The sequence below is a fragment of the Cnephaeus nilssonii genome (genome assembly GCF_951640355.1).
Source record: "Cnephaeus nilssonii genome assembly, chromosome: 13".
Taxonomy (NCBI): domain Eukaryota; kingdom Metazoa; phylum Chordata; class Mammalia; order Chiroptera; family Vespertilionidae; genus Cnephaeus; species Cnephaeus nilssonii.
This window is the reverse complement of record NC_137084.1, coordinates 80,963,230-80,978,025: the sequence shown is the minus strand read 5'-3', so window position 1 is coordinate 80,978,025 and position 14,796 is coordinate 80,963,230. Positions and strand designations below refer to the sequence as shown.

The 14,796-nt window shown below is 60.6% G+C and overlaps 1 protein-coding gene across 1 annotated transcript in view; it reads left to right on the top strand.

The window, feature by feature from the left end:
- DSCAML1 (DS cell adhesion molecule like 1) overlaps positions 1 to 14,039 on the top strand; it is a gene marked incomplete at its 3' end in the record, with an annotated part of 336,958 nt that extends 322,919 nt beyond the window's left edge. The window contains exons 21-33 of the mRNA XM_079788952.1: positions 1,494 to 1,647; positions 4,329 to 4,446; positions 4,726 to 4,889; positions 5,201 to 5,299; positions 5,934 to 6,122; positions 6,489 to 6,776; positions 8,157 to 8,312; positions 10,221 to 10,251; positions 10,401 to 10,519; positions 11,080 to 11,232; positions 12,071 to 12,265; positions 12,754 to 13,065; positions 13,564 to 14,039. Coding sequence (XP_079645078.1) covers positions 1,494 to 1,647; positions 4,329 to 4,446; positions 4,726 to 4,889; positions 5,201 to 5,299; positions 5,934 to 6,122; positions 6,489 to 6,776; positions 8,157 to 8,312; positions 10,221 to 10,251; positions 10,401 to 10,519; positions 11,080 to 11,232; positions 12,071 to 12,265; positions 12,754 to 13,065; positions 13,564 to 14,039 — 2,454 coding nt within the window. The remainder of the gene's footprint in view (positions 1 to 1,493; positions 1,648 to 4,328; positions 4,447 to 4,725; positions 4,890 to 5,200; positions 5,300 to 5,933; positions 6,123 to 6,488; positions 6,777 to 8,156; positions 8,313 to 10,220; positions 10,252 to 10,400; positions 10,520 to 11,079; positions 11,233 to 12,070; positions 12,266 to 12,753; positions 13,066 to 13,563) is intronic.
- Between the last annotated feature and the right edge of the window lie 757 nt (positions 14,040 to 14,796).

Genomic DNA, 14,796 nt, shown 5'->3' with positions numbered 1-14,796 from the left:
ACACACACACACACACACACACACACACACACACACACACTGTAACCACACAGAGCAGGCAGAGCTGTATTGCTTTCTTCATTTGCAGCAGAGAAAACAGGCCCAGGAACCCTAAGAGACACTTGGAGTCATATGTCTAGTGAGAAGGGCAGGCAGGTGTTAAAGCCACTACCCACCTACCTCATGCACGGACATGAACTCCAGATATGCACACAGTCCCCCCACGACCAGGGCCCAAGTGGCTCTGCACCTTCCCCCAGCAGGGACCTCCTGGCTTCAAGGCCAGCTCCATGGGGGAGGGGGGAGGAGTTGGCCAGGGAGTTCTCCGTCAATGCAGAATGCCTGTGCCTTCTCCTTAGCACTTCCCTGCATACAGCCTGGGGCCAAAAACACTTTCTCCTGGTGTAAGTCATGGGGCCCCTCAGCCTACGGGGGGGGGGGGGGGGGGGGGGGGCCCACAGAGGACGGGCCTCTGAGAGTGTGTGGAGGTCTGCCCCTCGCATGTGATGGAAGCACCTACATGTCTGTGTGTCTGAGTGCGCATGTGCACATATGTGGGCACGATCCTGTGACTGCAGAGATAACTAATTATTAGCTCCCTCTGGCCTCAGGGCCCCCCATCTGTTCCGGGGGCTCCCCCTCCCTAGACTTCCGCCCTGATTTCAAAGAGGCTCTAGTGCCGTCCTCCTCCCCCTTCCCTGCAGCCGACCAAAAAATAACATAAAATGAAAGCCAGCCCATCCCGCCTGCGCCAGGAAGAGGCTGCCAGGAGGGCTGCAAACTAGCGCTTATCAAAAGCTCCTGCTCAAATTCATTTCAATATCTGAGCCTCTGGTTTCCACGGTAACATAATCTTTTCATCAAAGCAACTGGTAAAACCACTGGGATCTGATATTGTTTTGTTGGCAACTTGTCAAAACTGTCATTTGGTTAAAAAAAGCCTATAGATTTATAGAACCTACAGCTATAGCCAGGCTCTGCGCTGATAACCATTAATAAAGTGCTCCCCGGGGAGCTTCCGTCCCTCGCCGCCCCCTCGCCTAACCCCTTCGCCCGGAAGGCCAGCGGCTGCCTGCAGAATGAAGGAGCGGTGATTAGGGCTGGGGGGGCTCGCGTGCGGACAGGCTGGGGGAGTCAAGCACGGTAATTGAGCTTCTTCCAGAAACTCCCTTTCTCAAGCTTTCGCTGGGACCCTCCCTCCTCTATTCCCCTCTCCCCACTCCCTCCAGCTTGCAACCAGAACACACACACCCCTGGCCTTAGAGCCACAGCTGCCAGCCAGGGATGATCAGTGGCACCTGAGGCCGACCCAGCAGCCCCAGAGCGGCCAGCAGCTCCAGGGCCACGTCCAGGGCCCAGGAGGCAGGATGTGCCTCCCCTTGCACTGCCCCGAGCCCGCGCCTCTGAGCCCAGGGCCCCACGGCAAGGTTAGGGCTGGGGGCTGGAGGCCCTAGGGCCTGGGTTCTCAGGACGTCTTCGCCTCCGCCCCACAGGCTCCCAGCGAGTATGAGACGAGTCCGGAGCAGCTCTTCTACCGGATCGCCCATCTGAACCGAGGGCAGCAGTACCTGCTGTGGGTGGCGGCCGTGACCTCTGCCGGCCGGGGCAACAGCAGTGACAAGGTCGTTGTTGAGCCCGCCGGCAAGGGTGAGCAGCCTGGGGCTGGGCCAGAGGGACAGAAGCTTCCAGACGCTCTTTTCTGGAATTCTGGTTCTGCACAAATAGGGGCTGTCTCCCTCCACCCTGTCTGAGGGGCTGGTCCACTGCCTCCCTCCTGCCTCCACCAAGACTGGGCCTCTGCTGCCCCCTGCTGCCCAGAGAGCCTCACAACAGGCTTGAGGCTGCTCTGGTGCCTAGGGGCTGGGGGCACGGAGCACCCGGCCGCCCACTTCACACTCTACTCTGGGGTTACAGAGGGGGAGGTAGCCCCTTGCAGCCCCAACAGACCCTTTGTCCCAGTGCCCAGCTCCTCAGAGGGGCTGAGGCAGGGTCCCTGCCGGCCCAGAGCAGGGCCCTCGCCCTGAGCCTGGACGCCTCACACACAGGGGGCCACCCCGCTGGCTGGTTCGCTCGGTCAGAAGTCACACCGAGTGCCTATGGCTCTGGGAGAAGCCTGGCCTTCAGGAGCGCCCTCTGAACCCCTTACAGGGTATGGCGGTCCTGAGGCCACAGCCCCAGATCCATTCAGAGGCGGCCGCACAGCGCTGCAAGGCTGCCTCCGTGCCAACCCTGAGGCGGGGGCGTGGGCACAGCCTCTGACTCCGGTTCACTGTTGGATGCTGGGCTGCCCTAGGCCGGCCCTGCCTCCTCCACGGCCACCTGACCTCTAGCCCAGGGCCCAGGGCCAGCACTCGGGTGGGGTTGGAGGAAGGGGACTTCAGCTGGGACTCAGGAGGCATCAGCCCTCCCCTGACACAGGCTCGGAGTCAGCTCACACGCCTGGGCCCGCAGTGGGCCGGCCCCCGCCCTGCCAGTGAACTTGGCATCCCATTTACAGCTGAGCACGCGCAGGGGCGCACGGCCCGGAGGCGGCTGTGACCTGTGGGCTGGTCCTCCTGGCTCCACCCTGGGGCATGTGCACGTTGCTCAGCGTCTCTACCCTCCCCTGACCCTTCTTCCCGGCCGCACTACCACCGCCTTCTCCTAATCGCATCTCCTTCTGGGGGAAATGGGCTGAGAGCTAGAGTGTCCCCAGGCAGTGGGCACTGGCCTGGCACAGGGTCTGAGGGGCTGAGTGTCTCGGCAGAAAGCTGACCCCTTCCCCTGTGGGCGTGGAATGTCACATCCCGGGGACTCTGTCCTTCCCAAAACACACACATCCTCCTGTCCCGTCCTCGCAGCAGCCTGTGAGGCAGGAGGGACAAGCTGTGCACCGAGCCGCCACACTCGCCCCGAGGGCCAGGCAGTTCAAGGCCAGCCCCGGCCACGCGGGGGGCTGGACGGTGGATCCCGGGCCAGAACCCAGCCTCCAGCAACCTGGCGCTCTCCCCAGGCCCCCAGGACCGCTCTGGGGCCCAACAGAAGCCATAACCGGGGCCCCTCGGCTCCATCTGAGTCTTTCCGGCCTCCCAGCGTCCTCCCCGCCCGAGCGCCCCTTTCCTTCTCAGCTGCCCCCAGACCCTCCCTCCCGCCAAGGCTCGGTGCTGCCCGCCCAGGGAGGAGCCTCGGGTCCTGCACCACAGCCCTGCACAGGCCTCCTGACCCAGACCTGCCGTCCCAGGAGCCCTGGCTGAGAAGGCCCCTCTGCTCAGAAGCACTGCGGCCGCTGGTTCATTTAAAGCCCTGTCTGTGGGCCTGGCGGCCTGAGGTTCCTGCCAGGACCACCTCTCACTGAGCCCCCGCTCCTCCCATCTCTCCTGCACCCCCACTCTCCCTCCCCATCTCTCCTGCACCCCCACTCCTCCCATCTCTCCTACACCCCCACTCCTCCCATCTCTCCTGCATCCCCACTCTCCCCCATCTCTCCTGCACCCCACTCCTCCCATCTCTCCTACACCCCCACTCCTCCCATCTCTCCTGCATCCCCACTCTCCCCATCTCTCCCGCACCCCCACTCTCCCTCCCCATCTCTCCCGCACCCCCACTCTCCCTCCCCATCTCTCCCGCACCCCCACTCTCCCTCCCCATGTCTCCTGCACTCCCACTCCTCCCATCTCTCCTGCACCCCCACTCTCCCCCATCTCTCCTGCACCCCCACTCTCCTCCCATCTCTCCTGCACCCCCACTCTCCCCCATCTCTCCTGCACCCCCACTCCCCCTCCCCATCTCTTCTGCACCCCCACTCTCCCTCCCCATCTCTTCTGCACCCCCAGTCTCCCTCCCCATCTCTCCTGTACCCCCATTCTTTCTTCTGAGAGTCTTGTCTCCATGAGGACACTCCCACCCTCAAGCTGGCCCAGCTGGACCCAGCAGTCACCCCCACCTGCCCTTCCAGTCGCACCCCAGGTCCTGGCAGGTCTGGTCCTGGCTCCTGGCTCCTCCCTCGGCCTCACGCCGCCTCCTCTGGGCCCCGTGAGGACCTGTACGGACCTGGCCGCAGCGGCTTCCCCTGTAATGACTGGTAAAGGCCTGTCTCCCTCTCGGACAGTCAGCCACTGAGGGGACGCATTGCGTCCGTCGTGTGGCTCCTCGGCCTCAGGTGGTCGCTGACCCATAACAGCGCTGATCCATGTTGTGGAATCAAGACTGCCAGCTGCCGTTCCCTGCACCCACCCGACCCCAAGTCCAAGGTTGAGGTCAGGTGGGAGAGGAAGGACTTTCTGTGAAATTTGGGGAGCCCTGAGAAAGGGTGTAGAAGTGGGGTGGCCCTCATCCTCTCTTCTTTGTAGCCCCAGCAAAGATCATCTCCTTCGGGGGCACAGTGACCACACCCTGGATGAGAGACGTCCGGCTGCCCTGCAATTCGGTGGGCGATCCGGCGCCGGCTGTGAAGTGGACCAAGGACAGGTGCGTGCGGGACGGGAGGCTGGGTGACCCCAGAGAGGAGCCCCGTAGAAGGACCATCTCAGGCCAGGCCTGGCCTCCCCACTCCTCTCTGCTGAGAGTTCAGCATCTCCCTCCCCAGATGGTCCAAAGGCCAAGGTTACTAGAGAGCCCCCGAAGCCCTAAGTTAAGCCCCACGAATCAGGCACCCCTAGCAAGCCGCCTCCTGCTCCCAGCTCTGTCTGCGCGCAGACCCGGGGGAGGCCCGGGGGAGGGGTGTGTGCCATAACCCATCCCCCACAGCGAGGACTCGGCCATCCCCGCGTCCATGGACGGCCACCGGCTCATCCACGCCAACGGCACGCTGCTGCTGCGCGCGGTCAAGGCGGAGGACTCGGGCTACTACACCTGCACGGCCACCAACACCGGCGGCTTCGACACCATCATCGTCAACCTGCTCGTGCAAGGTGAGACCCGTGAGGCGGCGCCCGGGCGGGGACGGAGAAGCGCTGGAAATCCCATCGTGTGAGGGAGCGGGCTGTCGGATGGGAGAGAAAGACCAGCCTCCCCCCTCTGCCCCCGGGAAAGCGGCCCTCAGGGAAGCAGGTGCCGTAGGGAGAAGGAGCAGGTGTGGGGTGCACCCAGGGGTGGGGTGCACCCAGGGGTGGGGTGCACCCAGGGGTGGGGAAGCCAGGCCCTCACCCTCCTCCCCATCGGGACCCCCCAGTTCCCCATGGTCAGAAGTTGGCCTGTGCTGAGGGCTGTGGTTTCCCCACAGTGCCCCCGGACCAGCCCCGCCTCACGGTCTCCAAAACCTCCGCCTCCTCCATCACCCTGACCTGGATCCCAGGGGACAATGGGGGCAGCTCCATCCGAGGTGAGAGGGGTCTGACTGAGGAGGGCACCCAAGGAGGGAACCTGGGCCCAGGGTGAGGGAAGGGCTTCCCCCACTCCCACCGCTTGTGCCGGCAATGCTCAGGGCGTGACCGGGGAGTGGCGGGGGGAGGAGCACCCCGGCCAGGCCCCTGGGCTTTAGCCCCGGAGAGCTGTGCAAACCCGGGGAAGTCCCCTCTTCTCTGGGCCCCGGTTTCTACGGCTGCCGAGTGGATGAGCCACTGGATGAGAGCTTCTCAACCCTGAGCCCGCGGTGACTCACCAGGTCCTGCAAGAAGACCTGACTCGGGGCTGGGTGGGCTGAGCGCTGCATGCCCAGCAGGCGCCGGTGGCTGCCGCTGCCAGGGCCACACGTGCAGCACAGGGTCTAAGCGGGGCCCCGTGGAAGCCTCGCGGCCTGCTTTTCTGCCCACCCACCCACCCCCCGTCCCTTGGCCTCTCAACCCCAACATGAGAGCTCAGAGAAAGCAGTCAAACTCACTCAAGGCCTCCCAGGTTTGCCTCTAAAGTGCATCAGCCCCTCCCCATGAGCAGAGCCCCCCTTTCCTGGAGCCGGGCCCCCGCGATGCCAGTGCCCTGGCCAGCACCTCGCCCTGAGCCAGGCGGACTCCCCGCAGGCTTCGTGCTGCAGTACTCGGTGGACAACAGCGAGGAGTGGAAGGACGTGTTCATCAGCTCCGGCGAGCGGGCCTTCAAGCTGGACAGTCTCAAGTGCGGCACGTGGTACAAGGTGAAGCTGGCGGCCAAGAACAGCGTGGGCTCCGGGCGCATCAGCGAGATCATCGAGGCCAAGACCCACGGGCGGGGTGAGGCCTGGTGGCACGGCTGGGGCAGGAGGGCGCGGGGAGGCGGGGCGCTGCAGGGAGACGCAGCCTCGCTCCCATCAGCTCGGCGCCGGGCGAATCCCAGTAGGAAACACGGTCCCCTGCCCCGCGAGGGCGGCTGGTGCTTGCACCTCTCTTCCTTCTGCCTGAAGCTCCCCGCTTTGCGGGGGCTTCTCTCCATCCTTCCCTCCTCTCCCCCTCCTCTTCCCGGGGCCTCTCCCTGCCACCTGTGCCACCACTGCCCCCGGAGCCGCTGCCGTCCCCGCGCCCCCGGGGACCTTGGGCAGCCCAGATGCAGGACTCCCTCCGCTCCCAGGCCCTCTGACCCCTCTTGCCTCTGGCCCCCAGAGCCCTCCTTCAGCAAAGACCAGCATCTCTTCACCCACATCAACTCCACGCACGCGCGGCTGAACCTGCAGGGCTGGAGCAACGGGGGCTGCCCCATCACGGCCGTGGCGCTGGAGTTCCGGCCCAAGGGCACCTGGGCCTGGCAGGGCCTCCGGGCCAACACCTCCGGGGAGGTGTTTCTGACCGAACTGCGCGAGGCCACGTGGTACGAGCTCCGCATGAGGGCCTGCAACAGCGCTGGCTGCGGCAACGAGACGGCCCAGTTTGCCACCCTGGACTACGATGGCAGTGAGTCGGGAAGGGGAGGGAACAGCACAGATGCTGGCAGGGGTAGCCAGGGTAGCTGCCAGAGAGAGAAACTAACAAAGAGGAAAATCAGCAGGACTATGGTCAGGAGAAAGGCTGACAGGTGGGTTCCGGCAAAGGCAGCCGCGCACTGGCAGGCAGGCGGGAAGCAGCGGGTGCATGAGGAACAGGTCAGGACACTGGGGCCTCCGAAGGCCGGAGCCTTGCTGGCCATTGCTTCAGAGGCGGGGGGGGCGGGGGAGCGGGGGAGGCCCTGCCCTGAGACCCGCTACTGACTCGGTATAGGAGGCAGGAGGGGAGGGCCTCGCTGCAGGAACAGACATGCGCACGCTCTGGGCTAAGTCCAGTGGAGGTGTTTCTCGCGCTCATACAGTCTCCTGAGGGCCGGCTGGCCACCAGCTTTCAGCTCTGTCATCTTGAACTGTGGCCTCCAAGATAACCAGAGAGAGAGAGGGAGAAGGCTCCCCAGTTCTCAATGTCCTGGGCCAAGAGGCGACACTCCTGACTCCTAGTCATGCTCTGAGGTCCAGGACTAGGCGCATGGCGCTCGCTGAGACATGCACCCAAGCACATGGGTATCGGTGAGCACTAACTGGTGTCTGCCACACGGGGACACCCGCACGTGCACGCACACACATGCACACGTGCGCACCCACACTGACACACGCACACATGAAAGGTGCCCGGAAGGCTGCGGTCAGAGGGACATTGTCACCAGCTAGACGACGTCTGCCTTGCGGAGGGGATGGCTCAGGCAGGAAAGGCTTCATGAAGGAGAGGACTCGGAGGCAAGGCTCTGAGGCAGGCACAGGGCTCGGCCGAGGGCTGTCAGCAGGAGCCATCGCTGCCTCCTGCCTCCGTGCAGGCGCCCAAGGCTAGCGGACACTGCCCATGGGGAGGCGGGGGGCAGGCGGGCAGGGAGGGAAGGCAGTGTACGTAGTAGCTTTTGTCTTCATCTGGGAAAGAGAACCCAGGATCCCACTGCCCTGACTTCTCTCTACTGAGATTCTCAGCACCTCCCCACCCCACAGCTGGCTGTGGGAATCTGAGCCCACCCATCCACCCTTTGGGAATGAATGTGAACTCCAACGACAAGAGAAACAGGTTCAGGCAGTCATTAATACCAACATGTAGTGTGAAAACTACCCCACTGTTCATGGTTGTCCTGATGGGACCAGAATTTGGGGGAGCAGAGGGCAGGAGCTCTGCCCCAAGAAGTGGAGGTCAGCATGAGAACAAGGGCAGCAAGAATGGTCCCAGGGCTCCCCACCCATGGGAATCTGCATAGCACCCAACTCATAAGGAACCCCTGGGGCCTCCAGAGGCGCCCTTCCTCCTGACGCCCTTCCTCACCCCCTCCAGGCACCATCCCTCCCATCAAGTCTGCTCAAGGTGAGGGGGACGACGTGAGGAAGCTGTTCACCATCGGCTGCCCCGTCATCCTGGCCACGCTGGGGCTGGCTCTGCTCTTCATCGTACGGAAGAAGAGGAAGGAGAAACGGCTGAAGCGGCTGCGAGGTGGGGGCGGTTCCTTCCTGTGGCTTCCTGGGCAGGAGCGCTGACCCTCAGCCCCACTAGCCACCTTCCACTGGCTCACAGCTTTCCCTGGACGAGAGAGAGTGCCCGTGTGCCCTGGACAGGAGAGCTGCGCTCCGACCTTCCAAACCTCCTCATGCTGACTGGTCCCTTCTCTGAGCCCCCAGGACTTTGTGCCTGTCCTAACCAGGCTTTTAGAGGTTCACACTGGGAAAGCCGCATTGCTTGTTAAGAGATTTTAAAATGTCCTTGTTGATCGGAAAATACCGGAGATGTTGCTCGTTTCACCCTAGATGTGCCGATCTCTCACACAGGCCACTAATGAGCATGCCTGCAGGGGTTCTTCAGAACCTCACTCATTTCTGACTGGACAGTGTCCATGCACACCCATTTGCAAATATTTTGAATACCATCCCCTGTCCCAACATCTAATAGTGCAGTCTGGCATGAATGGGTCTGATTTACCTTGATTTGTACAGTGTCTGGCACCTACTAGCTGCTTAATAGATGTTCACCACTCATTTGGAAAACACTTATTGAGTATCTGGCAGACATTGGAGATCAAAAGATGAATGAAGAAGGAACAACCCATGCCCTTATAGAGTTAACGGTCTAATGTGAGAGGCCAGGGCACAATAGTAGCACAGAAGAGGAGATGACTGACACTGCCTAGGGTGTTTAGGAGTTGGATGAATGATGGATGCATGATTCAAAGGGTGGTTGGATGGCTGCTGGACAGATGGATGAATAGATGAGTGTATGGATGGTTGGATGAGTGGTTACATAGTTGAATGGAAGGTTAGATTATTGATTGATGGTTGGATGGAAGGATGTATAGATGAAATATGGTTGTAAGTATGATTGAATAAAAAGTTTGTTGAATAAATGGTTGAATGGATTGGTGGTTGTATAGATATATGGATGAAGGAGTGGATGGATGGATGGATGGATGGATGGATGGATGGATGGATGGATGGATGGATGATAAGATGAAGATATGGTTAAATAGTTAAATTAATGGATGGATGGATGGATGGATGGATGGATGGATGGATGGATGGATGGGTGAATGGATGGATGGATGATTGGAGAATAGTTAAATAGATGAATACATAATTGAATAGATGGTTGGAGAAATAGTTGAATTGGTTGATGGTTGAATGGATTGGTAGTTGAATTGGTGGATGATGGATGAATAGTTGGATGGGTGGGTAGATGAGTGTGTGACCAGTTTGACAGATGAATGGACAGATGTTTGGATAAAAATAAATGGATGAATAGGTGGTAGTTGGATGCATGTCTGGAACTAGATTCACTCTGACAGATCATTCTCAGTTATCAGGGGGTTTAATGGATTAACCAGGACCTTTGCTTCTCCTCTCTCACCAATTTCTACCCTGAGAGTTCTAATCCTATTCAAGGGCTCCCTGAAACAAAGCAGGGCCCTCCAAATCCATGCATGGATTTTCTAGGGGATAGATGCCCTGGCGGAGGAAGTGACGCTGCTTGGTTGATAGTCATCTGGGGTTTCCCATTGACCACCTCTACTGCATCCTCCACTCTCTCCTCTCCCCATGGGATAACTAAGGAGAGACCCACCATTGATGCCCATTTCCAGTCTGCTCTGGTGCCTTGTTTAATTAGAGTCATTGCAGGAACCAAAAGGAGCTCTTTATATACCCTCTCCTTTGGCAAGGACCTTCCTATTAGATAAAAGTCTGAGGAAAGGAAAACATGTTTTAGACTGTTCTAGAGGTCCCTACATTTCTTCCTCTTCTTCCCAAGAGACCAGCCTTGGTCCCAGTCAGGGAATTCTCCCACATGCCTCCTCAAATTCTCATCCTACTCAAACTCCGTTCTCACCCAGCCCCTCTCTCTACTGTTTTGCAGATGCAAAGAGTTTGGCAGAGATGTTGATAAGGTGGGTTTCATATAGTTGCTTCTTCTCTCCTCTCCTCTCTCTTTCCCCACTGCAGGGGACAAGCTTCAATCCCCGCTGTTTTTGCAAAAAACCCTCCCCCAACCCCTTATGGCTGCTGAGTCACCCACCTGTAGCCCTTCTCCCCACAGCAAGAACAACCGAAGCTTTGACACCCCCGTGAAGGGGCCCCCCCAGGGCCCGCGGCTACACATTGACATCCCCAGGGTCCAGCTGCTAATCGAGGACAAGGAGGGCATCAAGCAGTTGGGTGAGTGACAGGTGCCACGAGCTCTCTGTCCTGTGCTGAGTGTGCTTCCCAGGCCACACACCAAGGGCAGCCACCAGCCCTCACAGCAGTGCTGTGGTTCTCACCGAAGCCCTAGCAGCAGCTCAACAACCTCCAACACATTACAGCTTCTCTCAAGAGCTGTTAACACCCTAGCTGGTTTGGCTCAGTGGATAGAGCATCGGCCTGCAGACCAAAGGGTCCCAGGTTCGATTCCAGTCAAGGGCACATGCCTCAGTTGCAGGCTCCTTCCCAGCCTGGGCCCTGGTCAGGGCGCGTGCAGGAGGCAACCAATGGATGTGTTTCTCTCACATCGATGTTTCTCTCTGTCTCTCCCTCTCTCTTCCACTCTCCCTAAAAATCAATGGAAAAATATCCTCAGGTAAAGATTAACAAAAACAAAAAAAGAAAAAAAGCTGTTTCCTTCTCTGTCTAAGGGATCGTTTTCCTGGCAGTTCACTGGATAAAGACAAAGCGAAATTTGGGGATTAAAGATGGTGCCCAGAGGGAAGGAGTCCTGCTGATTGTTTTTCTTCCCCCAGGAGACGACAAGGCCACCATCCCGGTGGCAGACGCTGAGTTCAGCCAAGCTGTCAACCCGCAGAGTTTCTGTACCGGTGTCTCCTTGCACCACCCAGCCCTCCTCCAGAGCACCGGACCCCTCATCGATATGTCCGACATCCGGCCAGGCACCAGTACGCATGATCCCCAGGGAGGCGGCCCCTCCCACACAGTGTGTCTTGGGCACAGCGTGGGGCATGGGTAATGTTTTCAAAAATAAAAAGAAGGGCCGATACCGGTGTGGCTCAGTGGATAGAGCGTCGGCCTGCAGACTCAAGGGTCCCAGGTTCGATTCCGGTCAAGGGCACGTACCTTGGTTGCGGGCACATCCCCAGTAGGAGGTGTGCAGGAGGCAGCTGATCGATGTTTCTCTCTCATCCATGTTTCTAACTCTCTATCCCTCTCTCTTCCTCTCTGTAGAAAATCAATAAAATATATTTAAAAAATAAAATAAAAAGAAGGGTGGAACAGCATGGGAGGACAGGAAGAGCAGTGGAGTTAGAGCCTGGGCACCTTGCTTGCAGACTTACTAACTGTGACTTTGGAACTTACCTAATCTCACACCTCTGAGCCTGGGTTTCCTCACTTAGAGATGTTGAGGGGTTGCGTGTGCGTGCCTCGCGGGCCTTTGGCCTCTAGCTCTGTGGCTGCAGACATGCGCGCAGAAGACATCAAGGGCTGCAGGGAATGGGTGCACAGTCAGGAGGGGAGGTGCCGTTCTTCCCGGCTGAAGGGTAGAGAAGACCGGGATGCCGGCCCCTGCCCCATGCCTAGCCGCTCTTGCTCCTCTGCCCCGGGGCCAGCTGTGCGGTCAGGAAAGGCAGCCTGCTCCGCGTTCCCAAGGGAGTCCTGTGGCTGCGTCTGCCTCCCCCTGGCTCCCCACTGCCTTCTGCCCAAGCCCCAGTGCCCGCCCACTGTGAGGGCAGCGGTGCTGGCAGGGTTGGAGGCAGCTGGCTCTCCTTCCTCGTGTAGACCCGGTGTCCAGGAAGAATGTGAAGTCAGCCCACAGTACCCGGAACCGGTACTCCAGCCAGTGGACTCTGACCAAGTGCCAGGCCTCCACACCTGCCCGCACGCTCACCTCCGACTGGCGCACCGTGGGCTCCCAGCATGGCGTCACCGTCACTGAGAGTGACAGCTACAGCGCAAGTCTCTCCCAGGACACAGGTGAGCCAGGGCCCTGCCTGCGCCTGCTCCCGCTCGGCCAGCTCCACCCGCCATTCTCCCACCTCCTACCCGCCGGCCCATGGGGTCCAAGACACTGTCAGCTTAGTCCCAGCCGGCTGCTGGCGCGCTGTGTGTCTGTGACCGAACACCAGGCCTCGCTGAGCCCTGCCTGATCGGGGCTTCGTTTTGCTCTCCCCCAAAATAGAGAAAATAGTCTGCGTGGCGTCTGCTGGAGGAGGGCTGAGTGTCCGAGGAGTTGCTTAGTGCCCAGAATGAAAGGTGTTGCCCTCCGTGGCCCAGATCCCAATTCTGCTCCCTTCCCAGCAGGAGGGCCGGGTCTCAGCCTGGTTCACCCACACCTGCGGCCAGGCTCTCAGGCGGCTGGGGAGGGGGCGGGGAGCTGCTCAGTCTGGTCTCGTTGGCTCCCTCCTCCCGGGAAGCCACGTATTTCCTCCTGACTGGGTGCCCCCCGCCTCCCGCCTCCCCAGACAAAGGACGGAACAGCATGGTGTCCACGGAGAGCGCCTCCTCCACGTACGAGGAGCTGGCCCGGGCCTACGAGCACGCCAAGCTGGAGGAGCAGCTGCAGCACGCCAAGTTCGAGATCACCGAGTGCTTCATCTCGGACAGCTCCTCGGACCAGATGACCACGGGCACCAACGAGAACGCCGACAGCATGACGTCCATGAGCACCCCCTCGGAGCCCGGCATCTGCCGCTTCACCGCCTCCCCGCCCAAGCCCCAGGATGCGGACCGGGGCAAGAACGTGGCTGTGCCCATCCCTCACCGGGCCAACAAGAGTGAGTGCCCAGGCCACCTCCCCCGCTGTGCCTCCTTCCCCAGACCCCATGAGCCCTGCTAGGCCTGGCCCTGACCGCACTGGGGCCTGCCAGCCTCGTGGGTCCCATGGCAGTGTGGGTAGTGCAAAGGACAGGGCTTGGGAGCAGGCAGATCAGGGCCCATGTCCTGGTTCAACCTTCTGGCGGCCGCCCGGTTCAGAGTGACCACTGACCAATAAGCACCGGCTCACCAGCAGCGCCGTGTGCCAGCCACGGTGTTGAGGACCCCGTACTTACCTCAGTCACCGCTCAGATGTCCTGAGGGGATGTGATCAGCCCCATTCCACAGATGCAGACACTGAGGCTCAGAAAGGCCAAGTAGCTGGCCTTCTCTCAACTCTTCATTGCCCATCGCGGGGAGGGACTCCTAGCCAGCATGGGGCGGGGGGGTGGGGGGGTATCGAGGGGCGGGAGGTTGGCTGAGCCCCGCCTCTCACCTCCTCTGCTCCTTCGGCCCAGGTGACTACTGTAACCTGCCCCTGTATGGCAAGTCGGAGGCCTTCTTCCGAAAGGCAGAGGGGCGTGAGCCCTGTCCAGCGGTCCCGCCCCGAGAGGCCTCCATCCGGAACCTGGCCCGAGCCTACCACACCCAGGCTCGCCACCTGACTCTGGACGCTGCCAGCAAGCCCTTGGGCCTCCCCCACTCAGGGGCCCCCGCTGCCGCCTCCACGGCCACCTTACCTCAGAGGACTCTGGCCATGCCAGCGCCCCCGGCTGGCACAGCACCCCCAGCACCCGGCCCCACCCCCGCCGAGCCCCCCGCTGCCCCCAGTGCTGCCCCTCCGGCCCCCAGCACCGAGCCTCCCCGGGCCGGGGGCCCAAACACCAAAATGGGGGGCTCCAGGGACTCGCTGCTCGAGATGAGCACGTCGGGGGTAGGGAGGTCTCAGAAGCAGGGGGCAGGGGCCTACTCCAAGTCCTACACCCTGGTGTAGGGGCCCGTCTGCGCCCCCAGCCCTCAGACACCAACTCGGCCGCTTTCCTGCACCATCGACGAGAAACTGACGGGCAGAACCAACCCACCGTGACAAGGACCCGCGTCGCGAACCCTTGTACATAGGACTCTTTTGTACAAATGAAACTATTTTCTTCTTCTCCGTGAAGCCAGGGCACAAAGAACTTGACAGTCCACGTCACCCCCACCCAGAAACCACGCGTGGAGCGAGATACGCACGCACACAGGAGCACACCCCCCGGCTGTGTCTGTGTATTTCTCTCACCTTATTTTGAGACAGAAGCACAGACTCGGCCATTTCTCCTCCCCCGCCCCCCACTCCCCCTAATCTCGGAGGTTTTGACAAAGATCAAAATCCCAACTCAGAGACACTGCATGCGATTTCACTGTCCCACGAAAGCCAGGAGTTGCTTCAATTTGCAGATGCTTATGTGTCAATACCTTTTTCTATGAGAAGAGACCCAGCGCCGTGTGCAATAAAGGTTATGTTTCTACGTGGTGGCTTTTTCCCAGCTGGTGGGGGGGGGGGGGGGGGGGAGGCCCATCCCAGGCCATCCTTTCCCACAGAGAGGCTTCCAGAGCCTCTGGGGGGACTGCAGGGCCAGGTGGGCCCCGGGGCGGGGAGGGAGGGCATCAGAGGGCGAGAGGTAGAAAGGGCTGGTGGAGGGGGACAGAGCTCGGCCAGGAGAGTCAGGCCGGATCCTGCTTCACCTGGTTCGGAGGAGTTGGCCACTAGG